Source organism: Motacilla alba, chromosome 5 (genome assembly GCF_015832195.1).
Source record: "Motacilla alba alba isolate MOTALB_02 chromosome 5, Motacilla_alba_V1.0_pri, whole genome shotgun sequence".
NCBI classification, from domain to species: domain Eukaryota; kingdom Metazoa; phylum Chordata; class Aves; order Passeriformes; family Motacillidae; genus Motacilla; species Motacilla alba.
In genome coordinates, this window is record NC_052020.1 from 4,278,448 (window position 1) to 4,297,792 (window position 19,345).

Consider the following 19,345-nt stretch of genomic DNA (forward strand, 5'->3'; position numbering starts at 1 on the left):
TTCAGCCTAACCTCAAAAGCAAAAGAAAAAAAAAATAAAAGCCTCCAGATTTTGCAGCTCACAGCACTGCCAACTTTAGGTGTAAAAAGTCCCCCCAAATTGACTTTAAAATTATGAAATCTGAAACGCAAGCAGCACAGATTGCTTGCTAGTCCCTGGAAAGGCTCTCTTTTCAGGCTTTTAATTATGCAACCCAAAAGATAGAGCTTTTAAGTGGAAAAAAAAAAATTCACGTAGCTTAAAATCAAAGGAGCTGGCAGCTGTGAAATTTCCCTTTAAATTTGGCAAATTCTGAGACACCACCCTTCCTGGAAATTGCAATAGCCTTGTCTGTCCCTTTTCATTTTCACAAGTGCTCCTTGCATGAACGGGAGTTCCTGCTCCTCTCCTCCCAGGTCTGTGCTGGTGCCGTGTGCCCCTTCCAAGGGATCCTTCAAGGGAAATGATGCTCACCTTGAAAATCATCAGAGATTTTCAGGCCAGAACACCTTTTGTCTGGCAGAGCTGAAGGGTGCTTCCCTAAACAGAATTACCCTGCGTTGACAGTGACAGAGCCACCTGCATCAAGCCCCTGCAGTTCAGGGTCTGTGTGTGTACTGTACATACAGAGAAATAAATTCCCTTTGGTCCAACAGAACTTTAGATTTTCCTCCTGCAATCGAGATCTTAATGTACCAGGGCTGACCAATTTTAGACCAATTTCAGCACCTCGTGTGGTTTCAAATGCCTGTGACCTTGAACTCCACATACTAAGGCTGGAACTTAAGCTCTGTCTTCACAGTGCCAGCAGGGCTAAGTAGAAATGTCCTTCTTGGACTTAATTTAGACTTAATTGAAAAGAAACATTTTTGGTTACTATTGCATTAGGCTAAAACATAAAAATGAACCCTAATACTGTCTAAATCTAATAAGAGAAAGGCATCTCTCTTTCAAAACTTTCAAAGCATTCTCTATAAATGCATCACTGATCAATTTACATGGCACTTTTGCCAATAAGCAAAACAAAATCCCAGGTTCCAATTGGCTTAACTCATATTGGAAAGCGCGAAGGCAAATGCTAGAAAATGCAATTACTGCAAACAAACTCCATTTTCTCCACTCAGAAGGGAATTCCCGAGAACATTTTATTGCCCTCAAATAATATTTCTAAAGGCATCAATACACAATTCTATTTTCTTTTCAGAGCCCACCACACTATATAACCTAATCCTCCATAAAGAAATTCACCAGATTTTGAAATAATATATTGGTTGTTGATATTACCCTGTGCACACACGTACTGTATCAATTTATATTATTTTTCTCTATGAATCTTAAGAATATAAAAACCAACTTCCACTGTCTGACAAAAACAGATCTGGACCTATTTCCCAGAACATACCCTTTATCTCTGTCATCTACAATTCCAATTAAGTCTTTTTTTCCCCCTACTAAAATAAATGAATAAAGACACCAAAAAAGAGGTCATCTTGAGAAACAATTACACAGAAAGTAATTAAGCTAATCGTAATTATCACAGACAATGTCTTGGTATTTTAATGTACATGGATTTTCACACTGCAAAAGGCCGGGGAAAGCTAAAGGGACAAGATTTTCCAGAAAAAGTTTATTTAAAAGAGAAACAAGGTTTGATATCATTTCTTCACTACTTAGTGAAGGAAATGAGAATTATGAGTGCAGGACCCAGATCTAGATTCTGTCCCAAATTCTTCTATCTTACTGACAGAGACCTTTAAACAAGCAGAACTTCCCTTTCTGCCCACAGGACTGACCAACACACCCCCCTATCAGGATCCTCCCAGTACCTGCCCACCCATCTAAATATGAACAAATAAATGCACCAACCAGGGAAACAGATGCTCTCCAAAACATTTTCCTGTTTCCCAAGTCTTTGAGCTAGTTCCCATCATTTGTTTTCTCATTTTTAGAAGAAAGTCTCTGAGACCTACGAATGCACAAAGCAGTAGGAAATCACCTTGCTCTGTCTCCTGGCCTGACAGAGCCCAGCCAGTATTTCTGGAAAAAAAATCCCTTCAAATATTTCCTTTTTTCTGTATCCCAGGAAGGTATCCAGAGCATTTCTTACAAAGAAAAAAACCTCAAAATACACAAACCAGAAACTCATAAAAACTGTTTTCTTTATTTGATACATTACATCCTACATAACTTCTCGATTTTATACCTGGAACTGAAATCCTTCCTTTAAAATTATTATTTTTGAGCATATTGTTGGGAAACTACAAAACATACTGGGGTTCATAATTATCCAGCTATCAGTCCAGTGTTATGTGGATAAATGTCCATAATGACAAGAGAAAAGATAAAAGAGGGATAGCAAGAATAATCACAAGGAAAATAAACTTAAAGAGAAGAAATAAGACTAAAAAAATTGGTTAAATAGCCCAGAGGCTTTAAAAGCATGAACTAAAAGCAGGACTACAGCTTTTTATTAACTCTGAGAATCTAACATTCTCCAGTGTGCTAAAGCAATTAGCTGCTCTTGAGATTTTACCCTGTGAACAAGGCTTGTACTTTTATTTGTAAGCACTGAAGTATAAGAAGCAAGTCTGATATTCCAAGGTAGTTTTAAACATATTTTCACGTGGCAATACTGATGTTTGTTGGGAATTGTTCCTTCCTTTGCTAAGTTGGAAGGGCAGAACTCAAAAGCTTGAGCCTAAACTCCATTTCCAGAGTGCAATATCCAGCAGGGATATGTGTGTTTCAGAACCACCTCCACAGGCCTTTTCTGAGCTGTTTGTGGAGGATAGAACAAAAAGAAAGTGCACAGAGAATGCAAACAGAAATTACAGTCAGCTCAGATATCCAGCAGGTCTTTAGGAACCTCCAGCACTATCTTCTGAACCCCGTGTTTGAATTTATTATTCCAAATAAAGCTAAATGTTCCATTACAGTCTTCCAAGATGAACTTGGATACCAGCAATCTCCTGAGCCCCCTAAGGAAATTCCTTTTGAGGAATCCAGCTCACATAGAGGTTCCTTAGCTACTGAGAGAAACAATCAAATCACCCCAGCTGTATCATGTTATTGCAAGGAGCTGAATTCCTCTCGTGCAGGTCTTCCTCCTGGCCATCCAGAATTGCCTGAGCAGGAGGGAATTCCAGAATTCCCTGAGCAGGAGGGCACAGATCCCTTCCTTGTGAGTTTAAGCACAAACACTAAACACTAAAAAGAGAGTGAGAAGGAAGCTTGAAGCCTGATAAAGGTTTGGAGTGGTAACTATGGACACTGGCACCAGTGATTTTTCAGTTCTCTGTCTCACCCCTGCTACTGTTTCTTGCCACCTCCTCTTTTCTACTGGCTTTGCAGAATTTCAATTTCCAGTTTATTTGCTGTAATTTGCGGTGCAGAATCCTAGGACCTCACAGCAGACCGGTCAAATTCACACTTAATTTTTTTTTAAGAATCCAGATCTTTGAATTAGCGGAATAAATGAAAAACTGTGTATGCAATGTAAGCCCTATTCTGCAAAAGAGAACTCACATGCTTTTATTTGTGACAGAATTCAGGTGAAACTCTTGATCTTTCCTGCCCCTGTTACAAGGCCCTCTGCTGCTGCCATCTCTGCTCCTCAATAAGGATAATTGTAAGCCACTAACCTAGGAGTGAAATGTTTTTAAAATGAATGTGTGAAATGAACATTATTGTTGTGAATTTAAAAATGTTCAAGCAACATTTTCACAATGTGCTTGAAAATCTGTAAGATGCAGCATCTGTACCCTAGTGCAGAGAAGGACACTGGGAATTCTGGTCCACCAATAAGTATTTCTCTGTAATTAAATGCTATGGTTAATTGTTGGAGCATGCAATTTTTCACCTAGTGTACTTTCTGCAGATGAGGATCTCGCTTGACTTACCCATTTTAGCCATCTTTTCTAGCCTTTAAAACAAACAAAAAAAAAAAGGGGGATGAGAAACCTGCTGTAAAAAGCCATGATATGCAGGCAAAGTTCTGCTGAATAACACGACAGCTACAGTTAATCAGAGCCAGTCATTAGCACAAAGCATTCAGAATTCAGAGAGCAGCTATTCAGCCACTTAAGGCAAAGGTAACAATTTACTCCTTATTTATTCTCCTTTCTGCCCAGGTTTTGCCTTCTCACCTCGCAGGCAAGCATCATTGTTTTCACAGCTGGTCTCAGGGAAGCAGTTGTTTATGAATAGCTGTATTGCTTCCCCTCTAGCTGGACACACTCTGGTACCACACTGCAATGCCAGACCCCTTCCAACACCAGAGCAGAGGTGTCTGCTTCCTTCCCCTGTCCCTGTGCAGCCTGGGTGCCCACCACAGCAGGGCATCCCCTCCTGCCCTTCCCACTCCAGCTAATGGCACAGGATTGTCATTTACAGCAAATGGGGAGCGGCTTTCTCGACAGTGTGGGTTACAGAACTCACAGAATGGCTGGGTTGGAAGAGACCTTCAAGATCATGGAGTCCAACCCAGCCCCAACACCTCAACCAAACCCTGGCACCCAGTGCCACATCCAGGCTTTGTTAAACACACCCAGGGATGGTGACTCCACCACCTCCCCGGGCAGAACATTCCAGAACTTTATCACTCTTTCTGTAAAAACTTTTTCCTAATATCCAACCTAAATTTTCCTTGGCACAGCTTGAGACTGTGTCCTCTGGTTCTGTTAGTTCCTGGAGAAAGAGACCAACCCCACCTGAACACAGCCACCTTTCAGGGAGTTGTAGAGTGATAAGGTCACTTCTGAGTCTCCTTTTCTCCAGGCTGAACACCCCCAGCTCCCTCACAGGGCTTGTGTTCCAAGCCCCTCAGCAGCCTCGCTGCCCTCATGGGGTTTCAGAGGTGACAGCAGCCCAGCACCTTTACTCTCAGCACCACAAGTCTGGCTACAGCTGAATCATTTTATTCCCAGAGACCACTGAAACTTGGGACAGAAGAGAGGAGAAGGAGCAAATTCCTTCCCTGCCATGCTCAGGAGACATCTCCTGCACAAAGCTGGAGCAAATCCGTGCCTGCCTTGCAGCTTCTCTGCTCATCTCTCAGTAGTGGAGGCAAATGCCGAGTGCTGCTGAGGGAGCAGGGAGCCTTCAGAGTAACATATGGGGGAGAGCAGCTCAGGGAAAAGTAAGGACATGTGGGTAATTCTTTATCGTTTGCAGCTCGGTTTTAAACTTAGAACGCTTTGTGTCAGCTGGTTACGCCAAAAAAATGTAATGGTGACATTCGAGAGAAAAGGAGCTACTGCACTCTGATACCCAGCCTGCCCTGTAACGTGAAAGCTTCTGGTTCATTAGAAAAGATGCACATAATTCTGAGGTCTTTATGGTTCACTTACAAAAAAATTACAGGAAATTCAAAGTACAGAGTGTTCCTGAGCTCTCATATCCTAATTTTATTAACTCGAGAAGAGATGAAGCTCTGGAAAAAGCAAGTGAAAAAGAACAGGTCCAGTACTTTATGTCCCTGTGCTCTCATTTGTCTCCCTCTTCTTTGTAGTCTCCACCCCACCCCCAGTTTGATGTTATTTTGTTCTCCCCGTGTTGGCTTTCCACGGCCTCTCTCCTTACACTGCTGTTCCCTGGTGTGCTGCTTTGTTCCTTCTCCACCAAAGGCACCATCAGGGGCCAGAGAGGGTTTGGTGACTGTCACCTCTCAGCTGGGGTGCAGGACGAGCAAAGAGACCAGAACAGCTCAGTGAAGTGAGGCACTGACGTGACCTGAGCCTCAGAGCCACCACAAGTCCTGAGAAATATCCCAAACATTCCCAAAGCTGTGGTAGGGCCACCACAGTCCAGCCCTGCCGTGAGCCAACACTGAGCCCAGCCTGGTGTCATGGGCTGAGGAGCACAGAGAATCCTCCTGACACCTCAGTTTCAGCTTTTCTATTTTTCACATTCTGTGCTGCTCTAGTGTGTGGGTCTGAGCTTCACATGAGGGGATGGTGAGCTCTCTGCACAGAGCAGGGAGACAAAACAATTCCTGCTCCAGCTGGGCACCAAGGACAAATGATCCAAATCTCAGCCCAAGAGCACAAACAGCGTGGGCTGGAGAGAGAAAAACAAGCAGGATGGGAGTGCCTGGGCTAAAGCTGGAATGGGACAATGAACTGCAAGGTGCAAATGGAGCAGAACTGATCCAAGGGAGAGACCCCGGGAGCGCTCGTGCATTTTGGGACCATTTGGGTTCATCTTGGGTGCAGCCCTGGCTGGGCTCTTGTGCTGCCCATGGTGGATCCCTGGAGGAGATGCTTTGAATAAATCCCTGCTTTATTCTTCAGCTCTGTCCAGCCTCTGCTCTGGGGCAGCCTGCACAAGGCATGACACCAAGGCCAAAGGTGCTCCGTGTGGGTCTTGGAGCCACCCTACAGAGCAGGTGCCATCATTCACTGCCATGCCCAGCACAGAGCAGGACAAGGAATACAAAAGTTCCTTCAGCTCTGGGTAAAGTGCTTCTTCTCTTCTTTTTCTTCTTACCAGTGGTTGGTGCCCACAAACATAACACCCACTCCCTAAATATGGGCAATTAAGGTTTGAAAGTCTCCTAGCAGACCTGACAGGGGTGGATGGGAGTCAGGACTTTCTTTCACAGTCCCTGTGTGCCAAGACATATCCTTCCCATGCAGGAATTACCCAAGCTCAAACACTCAGCCCCCCGCAACAAGAGGGTTAATGAACAAGCTACGCAGGCTGGTTATAGCCAGCAATAAGCAGCTCTCTGTTTTTCTTCAAGAAAAAAAAGAAGTCAGTAATTCTTGGAACATTTATTAACCCCCTAGTATAGGCAATTACTGTAAGATAAAGGTCTGCCAGTCGTGCATTACCATAAATTGCTGCATGTTGCTTTTCTACAGCACAGTAATGTCCACAACCAGTGTGAATAAATGCTAACATTTGAGTTTTAAGCTCAATTCAGTCCTCACGATCGAACATTTTTAACAGGTCTTCACTTTCAAGGGCTGTTGGGCCACAAAAATAATTATTTCATACAAGCCAAAAAATCCAGGATGGTGTTTCACTGATAGACTGTTTTGTAGCTCAGTTTAAAGTAATCTCACGTATTTCCTAACATGCAGAACGGAAAAGAAGAAGGCAGGTGGGAAGTACAAAACCCCTAAGTTCATTCCTGCTGCCAACGAGATTTTGTAGTCACATACAACATAAAAAAATAGTGGCAATAAAAAAAAAAAAAAAAAGGCTTTGTAATAGACAGAACACCACCAACCAGCTTTAAATTGAATTACACAGCCTGCTAATCTTTATGATGAAATAAAATTTCTTTGAACACTTCACATTATGCTAAAATCCGCAGTGCTTTCTCCCCAGCCCCAGCCCCTCTCTGCTCAGAGAAACTCCTCCACCCCTAAACCATTGTTCTTCCCAGCCTGCAACGTGATGCTCTGCTAACAGAAGGACTCATTTTAATTAGCTATTGTTAATATGGCATGCACGGTGTGAAAACGTAGGGGAGAAGGACTTTTGCACTTTGTATTTTTGATGCAACATTAAATTTGCATGCGAAGGAATTAACTGATGAGGTACAAAGAATCTATCCCTCGACTGCTCTCCACTGAAATCATTCTCTTTACAATATGTGGCTGTGGCAGCAGCACTGGAGGAAGAATCTGATGAAAATGTCTGTAAAAGTTTCTACTTGAGGGGCATTAGTTGTCCCATGCCTGCTCAATACAGCAACCATAAATCTCTTTTCTGTTTCAAAGTGGATTTGAGGGAATTCAAAAGGAAGAATTATTTGGGGTTTTTTATACATTTGGTTTGGTTATAGCTTGTTATAAGAAACCTGATCATCCCCTCCCCCCTTCTAAGACAACATTAGCAGCCCAGGGAAGCAGATCCAAGAAATGACCAAGCAATTATTGTGATTGAAAATCCATTCAAGAATTGCGCAGTACTTTGCAGCGCTCACTGGCTCCTTCCTTTCATTGAAAATTACCAAATGAATATATTAGTTTAAACTTATAAAGAGCCACTCACTGCAGAACATTATTCTCATTGAAAGCACATTTTACCTGAGCCAAGTTTTCTAATGGCTGTCAAATAACACCTTTATATTTGCTTTGACTGACCGTGGCAATTCGTAAAGAGAATTTTACACTTTAGCAGCAAACACAGTTTTAAAACCCTCCGTTTCTCTACAGACCATTAGGAGATAGCAAAAATGGATTTTTGTGAAATCTCTTTATGAAGAATTGCCAAGAATAACAAGAGCAGAACAAGAACGAACTGATCAGATATGAATGATCTTTACACTGCTTCTCAGGCATAAATTCCATTTCAGTCAGTGGAAATTTTACTACCTCAACATTCATTTTATCCAATGGCTTCTATTTTACCTTCTAAGTTGTACTTCTGGGGTTCTGTTTGCCACAAAGCATCTCATATCTGACCCAGAGCAGAGGATAAATATGAAGAAGCAGCTATAACCCTGGCACAAAAGGAGAATTTTGCACTTTCTCCTACCTTTGTTTTCACACTGCACTACAGCTTGCTACATCAAGAAAAATTATTCAGCCTACTACCAAAAATCAATATGGTTGTGTTTTCCCACTAATTTATAAATATAATAAAATGAAACATTCAAACTATTTTTGTATTTGTATTTTTGTATTATTTTGAGAAGAAAAAACAAAGATAAAAATTAGAAATAATAAATCATAAAAATGTATATGCTAATAAAAGCTGAGCAGCGATTATTAATTAAGGCAAGCCATATGGGAATTGAAAACTAAGTACAAATGGGAATTTCAACATGACATTAAACACAGTTTGAGTTAGAACAAAAGCAAAGGAAATAGTCTTAAATAGTAATACAGCAATCAACCCTAAATAAACTAGGAGGAAGTTTAGAGAACTTTATGGTAAAGACAGAGTGAGATACATAACCCACAGAACAACTAAATCACTAAAATCCCACAAGTCCTCAGCACCAGCTCAACCTGTAAATAAAATAGCTCCATCCCACCCCAGTGTCTGAAGCTTCTCACCAGGGCCATCATGGAAGACAGAGCTGTTTCCAAAATTGGATTAACAGATTTTCCAGGGACTTGCTTCCCTCTCTCCCAGAACAGCTGTGCCAAACTCACACATACTTCCAGCATTAAAGCCACCTCAGCATTTTCTTTCACTTGCAATGAATGCAATTTTTTTTCAAGTGGAGTTTTGTTCATCAAAATGGTATTTTATGTTTAGTCAATTATTCATTCTAGCTGTAACAAGCAGAGCAATATAGAGTTCAAAATATGCTCCAGATGGTAAAAACACAAATCAGAAATAAATCAATTTATAAAAAAGGAAGAGATTTGTTTTTATTGCCATAATTTAACTTTAAAATATTCACAGCCTTCCTTCTGGTTCTAAACTACCCCAGAATACTTTGAGCTAATACCCCTCTGAATCTGGTGAAATTTAGAACTTACTGGTTGGTTTTTTTATATAAAATAGTGTGATGTCAGATGCTAAAATAATCAGAAATATACTTTCAGGGTGCAAAAGCCCTCAGGAACAAACACTTGACCACACTGGAACTGTCCTCAGTGTACATTAGTAAAAGGAACACACTCACTCTAAACCCTGAGTGAGCCATGCCTGGAGAGGAGATGAAGCCAGATAACTAAGCCAGACCAGAGAGACTGAGAAAGGATAAAAGTGGAATGTGACCCTGCATTTTTAAACAGTTATAAGAAAAGAGCTTGATCTTACTATTATACTATTCTGGTACAGTTCATTTTTTTTTTTTCAAATTGAATTATGCTATCTTCAATATCAAACACATTCTGGCAGGTGTCTGGCTTAACAGTTTTGAATATAATTTCAAATTTCCACAGCACTAATGCATAAATTTAACTGTAGACTGGAACCAAGTGTCTGTCTACTGTTCTGAGAGCAACACCACATTTACATTTTGTCATCCATTCCACGTAACAACCAGCGATTCCAAGGTGATGCTGCTATTTTCAATTACTAATAGTCACACAAAAATGAACTTTAAAATAATTAAATAATTGACAATGCTTTGCTGAGGACCACATCCACATAGGCAGAAGTAACAAGAAAAACTCTGCATAAAAATTATGTAATCATTCTTTTCTTCTCACTTCAAGTAACATGATCAAGGAACCACAGCACAGGAAAATAAAGTTTTGTTGTTTTTTTTTTTTAAACTCTAGCAACAATGTTTACACTAGAGGCAAGCACATATTACAGGTAAAACAATATTTGCTCCAGTACAAACCCATATGTACTTGGCCACTAAACCATTCACAAAGTTTTTACAGTCTAAAAGAAATTTAAAGAAATAAACATTCAGAACAAAAGCAAGACTTAAAAAGCATGAAAGAGTCAAGTTGCTAAATCCTAAAACAACTCAGGAAAAACCTAGCTAAATTCAGCTTTCAGCCTCACAGACAATAACCAGGAGTAAGATCACCTACTGAATTGGTATCCAAGTCTACCACTGCCAAGATTTTGGAAGCTCATGCAGTAATAGTCTTTATAACAGAAACCTTGCAGGGGGGAAAAACAAACAAACCAGAACCAAAATATGAACACAGTGTGATATAAACACTAAACAAAAAAGTACAAAATGGGCTATTTGAGAAAAAATTCTGAACCGAATTCAAATTATTCACACGAGCAAGGATATGCACAATCAGGCCCACAGTAACTGAGCAAAATAAACATATCAACTCATTAAAGATCTATCTGTCTGAATTTATCTTTGTTTTCTCTTCACTTCTCATGAGTTATTCAATCACTTCCCATCACCCAGCAAAGGAAATATTGCACTATGAAGACAGAGCTATAATTAGATATTCTTCTATTTCATTTCACATATATGACTGAATGAGAATGGATGGGGAAAATATGAACAGAGATAATAATGGCAAGTTGAAGCATTCAGTAAAAATACATTTGGCACAGAATAACATCTCAATTCTTCCTCAGCACGTAATGCTGTGTTTACTGCAAAATTAGTTAAGTTAGTAGAAGAGATTTTTAATGAAAACAATTATAAATTTAAAATAACTGTGTTTAAAGCATTTAACAGTCCCTAAGGTCAAGTGATTACAGCAGTTACAAGACCCGAGGGACATGTTCACACCAAAACAAAGTGAATAAATTACCTCAGCCAGTGTATGCAATCACTAAGTGACCACAGAGGTTATTCAATGTATAAGCCCAGCTGACTTCCACACAAAACCAATAATGAAAATGTAATAGCCAAAGGGAAAAAGCGTTTAACTAGCAAAAGTTGCTGGAAGGGCTGAGAATTTGGGAGAATGGGAAAGGGAGTGTGAAAAGCAAGCTCCATGGCTTGCCTGTGGAGGCAAGGAAGAAGAATGAGTGTGGATGAAATGGACAGGCAAAATGCTGAACATTTTTCCCAGGTGAAAAGACCAAAATTATGGCAAAGAATCAAAAGATATAAACCAGCAGGGCTTTAAGCAGTGCTCTCAGCCCTGTATAACTGGGATACGTAACGCCCAGTGAAGGACAAGCAAGGCAGGAGCTCAGAATAATCATCTCTCAACTTTCCCCTTGGCTTTACAGCCAGCAAAAATTGTGGACATTTACTGTGTTTTAGTCATGCCATGATATAATTCTAATGGAGGCAAGACCTGTTTTTTACCACAGAGTGGGTAAGATAAGCTGCAGAATGAAAGCCAGCTTTGATCTGGCTTCTCTCCCTCATGACATAAATGACACAGATGCCTTGTCTTCATTGCAGCTTCACAACACAACTGCCAGTGGAGAAAACCAGAGCCAGGAAAGACAGAAAAACATTTTTTTGTGAGGACCACCTTGTATTTGATGCATTTGATTCTCAGTGTGTAGCTCTGGAACAAGATTCCTACCAGCTAAGGTGAAAAAAGATGCTACTGAGGAAGCAAAAGCAATCCTGCTTGCTCCTGGTATGTATTTTTTTTGACTACAGCACATCATCACCTCACATCCTTGAAGGTATTAAATCTTTGCAACACACAGAGTAAATAACAACATAATAAATGGTAAAACACAATTAACATATTTTGGAGACAGGAGTCTGAAAAGAGAGGCAAAAGGACATGGCTGGCTTTGGTGTTTTGATTCCTGGTGAGGAATACTTGCACTGAAGCAAGAATTCATCAGCATTCCCACAGGTGAAGCAATTTGCTGGCAATTTGCTTTCCTGCCCAGGAACATAATACCTGGTATTGTCATATATATACACACACAGACATATTATATATATATATATATGTGTGTGTGTGTGTATATACATATATATATGTGTGTATATACATATATATACACATATATATGTGTATATACATATATATACTTATATGTGTGTATATATGTGTATCTATACATATATACACAAGTGTATATATATGTGTATATACATACTTGTATATGTATATACACAAGTATATGTGTGTGTGTATATATATATACATATTTAGAGATACACATATATATATGTGTGTGTGTATGTGTGTGAGAAAATGCAAGTGGACTCTCAGCATACAAAAAAAAAGATTTTCTTTGTGTCTGAACTATGAAAGTCTGAGGCCAAAGCCAGCAGGCCCTCACACAGTCAGAACTTCCAGTTTCAGTGAAACTGCCTGCAAAATCTGCTTTTTCAGATAAACTCTACACTGTCTTCTACAAGAAACTATGCCTCTTTGCTAAGAAAGCCCCCTGGTAAATTATTGAGGCTGGAACACAAGCTAACCAAAGGGTTATAATTCTTCAGGTGGGAATGTTAAGTCAAGGACCTATGTGCTAAAATAATATCCTCATGAACCCCCTGTTAGATGCAAGGAATGCCAAGAGGCTGCCAGCACCGCAAGATTCCCCAGGGAAGGGTTGAAAGCACCCTGGCAGATTATCTGGGCTGGCTTTCTGCAGCCCTGAGTGTTTCCAAATGCCAAGCACTGGCCACAGGCTCTGGCTGTACCTAAAGAGCATTTGTGAAATTTGTGAAATTACTCAGGGGCCAAAGAGGAACTCAGGTGGCCACACACTGCTCTCAGCAATGCACTCAGGGAGATCTGTGCTCTCCAAGAGGCAATTCCTCCTCTGGAGCTGCAATTGCACACAGAAAAAGGATAGTTTTGAGCCTATCAAATCTAGTATCACCTTCCAGAAGTTTCTATTTCCTTCTAGAAATAAGAACAATACAGCTAAGTTACAGTGGTATGGTTAGAGAGCCCCACTCCCATGTGCACAGCAACAAAAGAGAAGGAAAAACACTCACTCAAATAGGGGTTTTGGAAATCAGAGGAGGTCAGGTAAAAAGAAGAGTATGAAGAAAATGCAAAGAAGAGTGACAAGACAGACAATGTAGAACTTCTAATTAAAAATTCCTTTGGTAAAACCAAATGTCTTTTACATATCTCTTGAAGGGTCAGCCAAGGAACCCCAATGCAATAAAATTATGTAGAGATGCTACATATGATAAAACAGGTAAGATACGCGCAAGATAAAATCTGCAGAGACGCTGCCATCACACAGCAGGCAAGAGAGAGTGCACTAAAACATGATGACAGAGCTTTCCTTCAAAATATCTTTTCTATAAAGCTGTAAATCCATTCTGATGTTTTTTGAAAATCAGCTGCTCAAGGCACCTTCAGCTCTGGGTATTTCTAGAGCAAGAGGTGACCTGGCAGTGCACAACCAGCCTGCAGTGGCATTTCCAACAACGGGAGCCTCCCACACAAGTTCTCCTCCTTCCTTTTGGTTCTCTGCTGTTGCTATTTAATTGCCCCAACATGCTGTCAGGGCACTGCTGTCACATACAGCAGAATATTGAAGGTATTTGTAGTGGGTTTGGTTTGGTAATTTGAGATTTTTTTGGTTAATGTACTAATGAGTGTGGTGGGTTTAGTGCTGGCTAATCACCAGTGCATTCACTAGGATGTACTCTCTTATTTCTTCTTGTGAGGTAGGACTAGGGGAAAGCTAAAGCAGGCTTAAAACTTTAAATGGTATGAAGAGAAATTTCTTAAAAGTAACTAAAAGAAAAAGCAATAAAAATCGGAAACAAAACTTTTAGGACACTTCTCACCTTTCTATAACCTTTTTGTTCTCACTGATAATGTAAAGAAACAAATCCTGAAATTTTAATTCGTTTACTACTTTTAGAATAATCTTTCTTTAGCTTACGTAGGGAGACAAGTCTTATGGAGACTTCTCTATAAGAAAACAGGGTTTTTGTGTTTCTTTTTATGAAATGTAGCTGTTTGGGGAAATTTGTAATTGTGACATTTCTGGTATTTTTATATGCTTTTTTTACAGTTGCCTTTATGGGCTGTGTTAACTTATGGGGTGCTTTTTTAAAGTTGAATTGTTTAAAGGCAAAGGTTTTCATTATCTATCTTTAAAATGGTCTTTATCTCTGGGAATAGGGCTCTTTTTTTTCCTCTCCCTAAAGACAGTATTCTACCAAAGAGATGCTGACAGCCTGTGATCAAAGATAAAAAGCCTGCACTCCAAAGCAAAGGCACATGCATGTGAATATCATCCCCCACCCCAAAAATTCTCCAAATATAACATCTATAATATCTATTATATATCATATATATATGATATATTAGAGATATTGTAAATACTTTATACATTTTATCTACTATATTACATATATTAAGCAGTATAATTTATATATTATATAATATTATATAATAATATTATAATATAGAATATAGAATATATAGTATGTAATGTATAGTATAGAATATATAATATATAGTATATAATGTATAGGATATAATATATAGATAGTATTACGATATATATTAACATTATAGAGTATTATTATATATCTATAATATTATAGATACAGACATTATTTTGAAATATATATTAAAAATGTCTCTATTATTAGTATTGTTATTATTATTATAGTATTATTGTTATTATTATTATATATTTATAATAATACTCTTCCAAACAGTATTATTGATTCTGCCACATAGGAAGAAAGACTTTGATTATTTCCAATACCTTCCAGCTCTGCTGTAAGTTACAGCAAACCCAAAAGACAGTGAGCAGCAGTTTTTGGAGTGGACACAAAACCCCCAGCACCAACTAAGGGGACACTGCATCCTTTGCATGAGGTGCCACCACCACCTCAGCACTCCCAGGGGGCTGCACGGCTCTTGTGAAATGAATCCTTTCCCTGAGGTCAAGCAGAAATGCAGCAAAGTCTGTGAATTTGTCTTAATTGCCAGAATTATTATTGTTATTATTAACAAGTGAGGCTAGGAGCAGCACATGGCACGAGGACAAGCGGAGCGAGGGTGGGGGGAGATTCTCGAGCGCCCTAATTCAATTAGCAGGCAGTGAGTGACACTGGGACAGGAGAGGTTAATTGGGGTCACCAAAAGGCAGTAATTCCTTACCTAACCAGTCATTAAACTTCTTAACCTCGGAGGGCAGTCCCAGCTCGGTGAAATCGCCCGTGTGGAGCAGGATGTCCCCGTAGGGCATCTGGATGCCATCTGTTCTGGAGTGCGTGTCTGAGACGCAGACAAAGCGCGTGTGGCCCGCTGGCTTTGGAGTATCATATGGGATGGGGTCGACCCTAAAGCAGACACAAAGATCCCGTAACAGTCACAAGGTTCAAACCCTCACATCCATTATTGCAGATAGCAGCACACGGCTCCCTCCACGAAAGCGGCCACGCATCCACCGACACACGCCACGCGCTGCCAAAAACCCAGGAGGGACCTCAGTACTGCTAAAAACTTACCTGGTGAGGAAAGGAAGATTAAATATACACAAGATATGGCCACTCTGAGGTACTAAAGTGTGTTTAAACATGGGGGAAAATGGATTTAGGAGGCTTTGAATTCCCATGTTTTACATCCTGTGCCTTATACATGGACAGGCACAGGGGCCATGGGATAACAGGTCTCCCAGGTGGGCCAGGAACGAGCTCTCACCTGAGCTCAGCTGTCACATTCATTCTCTGAAAAATCCCTTTGCCCGGGATTTTTCTCCTGGGAAGCTGGGAAGCCCCAGAGGAAAAGAAAACATTTATTATCTCATTTGATTCTCCTGTGTTGTGCTCATGTGGAATGTGTTTGGAGATTGTTTATCCACAGGTGATTGTTTTACTGGATTCTGGTGTGAGTGTTTCCACTCTTTGGCCAATCAGGGCCAAGCTGTGTCAGGACTCTGGAAAGAGTCACCAGTTTTCATTATTTTCTCTTTAGCCGTCTGTAAGTGTCCTTTCTGTATTCTTTAGTATAGTTTAGTATAGCATTCTTTAATATAATCTAGTATCATAAAATAATAAATTAGCCTTCTGAGAACATGGAGTCAGATTCATCATTCCTTCCTGCCACAGGGGTCCCAGCAAATACAATACTCAGCAGCTGATTTTGTTCAAGGGCACAGGTTCTCCTACAGATCCCAGCAGAGAGTATTTGTTTACACACAATAAGGTCCATTCAGGAGTGCTTTGATGGAGGCTGGAAACTGCAGAGCCAAGTCTGCTGGCAGCTTCCTAAGCTCATACAAAATCCTGAGCTCATCATCCCAGATCTATAAAGTCAGGGCTGATGTGCTATCACACTAAGCAACCACGTATAAAACTTTTTTTTTTCTATAGCCAACAATGCTAGAAATTTAGTTCAATTGGTTGTTTGCAAGCTGTATTTGGTAATTTGATCTAATCAACTACATGTGACCCATCATGGAAGTCTGGTCATTTGGTTTATGGTGACTTTTTTTTTTTGAGCACAATTGAGAAAGAAAATATGTAATCGAAATGCATTATGCATACTTAGTGATTAGAAGCTCTAATTTGTAACAGAAAAACCTAAATACAAAAGGCAACCCATTGCCTACTTTGGAATAGCAATTATTTCTCTGCAGAGTTGCCATAATTTGATTTGCTCAACACTTGAATAGCACAGCATCTGGATTAGTGCCACAGAAAATCCCATCCCAATTCCACAAAACTTCAGCTCATTCCATTGATGTGCCACTTTGATCATGGTTAGAGCTTAGTTTCAAGCTAGAAATGTTGAGGTATTTAGGAGTTACGTCAGAATAATAGTCCACTTACATCTCAAATTATCAGGCTAGTGAAACCAAGCTCCAGCTACTATAAAGCATCCCAAAATAATGCTGTTCTAAGACTTATCTGGACAAACTGGCACAACAGGCATTCAAAAATCAGTGCCTGAAAGTAAAAATAAAATTAAACAGGTTTTATTAGTTTTGCTCCCCACGCTGGAAAGAAACACCAGTAGACATCACTGAGAATTTGTTTGTCCTAAATCCCCACAGTTATGATGAGATGTATGGTCAGTAATAGAAAATAAAGTACAAACCTTAAGAAAATACTGACTTTTGAAGTATTGCTTTTATTTACTGAACTGTAAACTAAATTAGCATTTAATTTTTACTGTACACTGAACTGTGTGAGAACTTCTACCAGTGCCTTGAATTTCAGCTCCCTGCATAGGTGAGAAAGACCAGAAGCATCCTCCAGGGTGCAAATCAGTTTCCTGCCCTGTGGAGTTTTAGAGTGGCTCCAGAAATCAGACTCCATATGGATATATCCTGATCTCCAGTGGAAAATTGACCCTGTGAATGCACTTACTAACAATATTTTACTGAATTAGAATTTAATTTTGTTGGAATTTTAAAATTATTTTAATTATTATACTTGTTAGATATTATATATATTATATTACATTAATATATACTATATATATATATATACATATATATATATATAATTTATTCTATTTGTTAGACTATTCACAGCAAAAATATTAGTGGGGGAAGGAGTAGGGGGGAGATATTTGTTAGATTGACTTCTCCTAGGTACTGTAATTAGGTCTTTCCAATCAAGCTGTATTTACCATCACAGTATCATACCTTGTTGACACAGGCCACTGAATTAATTTGCAAAATTCAGGCTCTCCAAGATGATGATTACTTCAAAAACAGATTCTACTGCCAGCTGGACTGGAGAGAAGAGAATTTGGTGGATGACTCTTCCTGGGGTTTGCTATTGTACCTCCTGTTCCACCCACAGCACCAGGTACAACTACCTGAGCCATGAAACAGCTACCACTGCAGAAACCCAAAAAAAAATCCAACAGAAAAATCCAACAATCAATGCATTTTTTTTTCTCTCAGCAAAGGTCTGAAATTAACACAGTTAATATTCCAGAGAAAAAATAATTTACCCATTGAAATTGCACTGGCAAGCTGGGCAGAACTGCAATCACAGTGCTTTCCTGCATGGTGTCTTCCTTCCAAACTACGGGGGTTCACAAACCAACATTTCCCTACTTCCCAGCATGTTTACTCCAGACAGCACAAAAAATGAACACCAGCTTTCATCATCAGCACAGAACTTGTTCAGAACATCTCTGCTTGAGCTAAACCAGCACTGCCTGCCCTGGGGAGCCCAATTTGGTTTGTACACAGCAGCCAGGCTTTGCTCTTCTCTGCAGCTTCCAAACAAACCCTGTTCTGCACTGGAGTATGACACTGAAACCTGGTTTAGGATTTTTCTATTTGAAAGACTTACAGAAAATTCTATCATCAAAATTCATTAAGTCCCTGACCCTTCTTTCTCTTCTTTACAAACACTAGGATGTTGCCAAGTAACCTTTTTTCTACATCTTAGCTTCCTTCTCTCATTCAACAGTGCTTGCCTACTAAGTATTTCCAAGTGAGATACTGCAGGTAATTGTGCTCAGTCCATCCATTTATCATACTCAAAGCAGTCCTTTAATAGAAACTTAATAAAAGTGGTGTTATTGCCAGTCCTAAAGGCTCAAGTTTTCTTTTCACCCACAGCTGCAGATGGCAAACAGCAATATGAGAGCCTCCTTTCCCACTGCATCCCGAGAGGATTGGACTCTGGAGGCAAGGCACTGCCCTGTCACAGCTCTGGTGACACCCTGGGCTGTGAACATCTCTTCCTCCTGATCTACTGTCTTCCTTTTCTACTTTCACCCTTCTTTCTGATCTACTCACAAACCAGCAGCTGGGGGCTGCACACTGGCATTGCTGAAATCTCTGTGACAGTTCTGCATCTGACCCTTCCAGCAGTTCAAGCAGATAAAATAATAAATAATAAAATTATTATTTAAGCCCTAATAATTATAATTAGTCATAACAGTAATTGTAATTAATTTGAATTATTTATGTCCACCACCATTCTGCTGAATGCATGTACCTAAGAAATTCAACTTGTTCTTTACCTTTGCTGAAAACAGTGCATCTACCTTACTGTGACACTCTCCATCACCACCAACAATTTGGTTTTTTCAGTCTTCTTGACATGGCAGACTGAAACACTTCACAGATTATTTGTTTA

At 39.8% G+C, this 19,345-nt stretch overlaps 1 protein-coding gene across 4 annotated transcripts in view; it reads right to left on the reverse strand.

Moving 5' to 3' along the window:
* Positions 1–19,345, reverse strand: part of MPPED2 (metallophosphoesterase domain containing 2) — a 111,007-nt gene that overhangs the window by 55,380 nt on the left and 36,282 nt on the right. For all 4 annotated transcript variants that reach the window (XM_038137680.1, XM_038137683.1, XM_038137681.1 and 1 more), the window contains exon 3: positions 15,396–15,577. In XM_038137680.1, the coding sequence (XP_037993608.1) occupies positions 15,396–15,577 (182 nt within the window). The remainder of the gene's footprint in view (positions 1–15,395; positions 15,578–19,345) is intronic.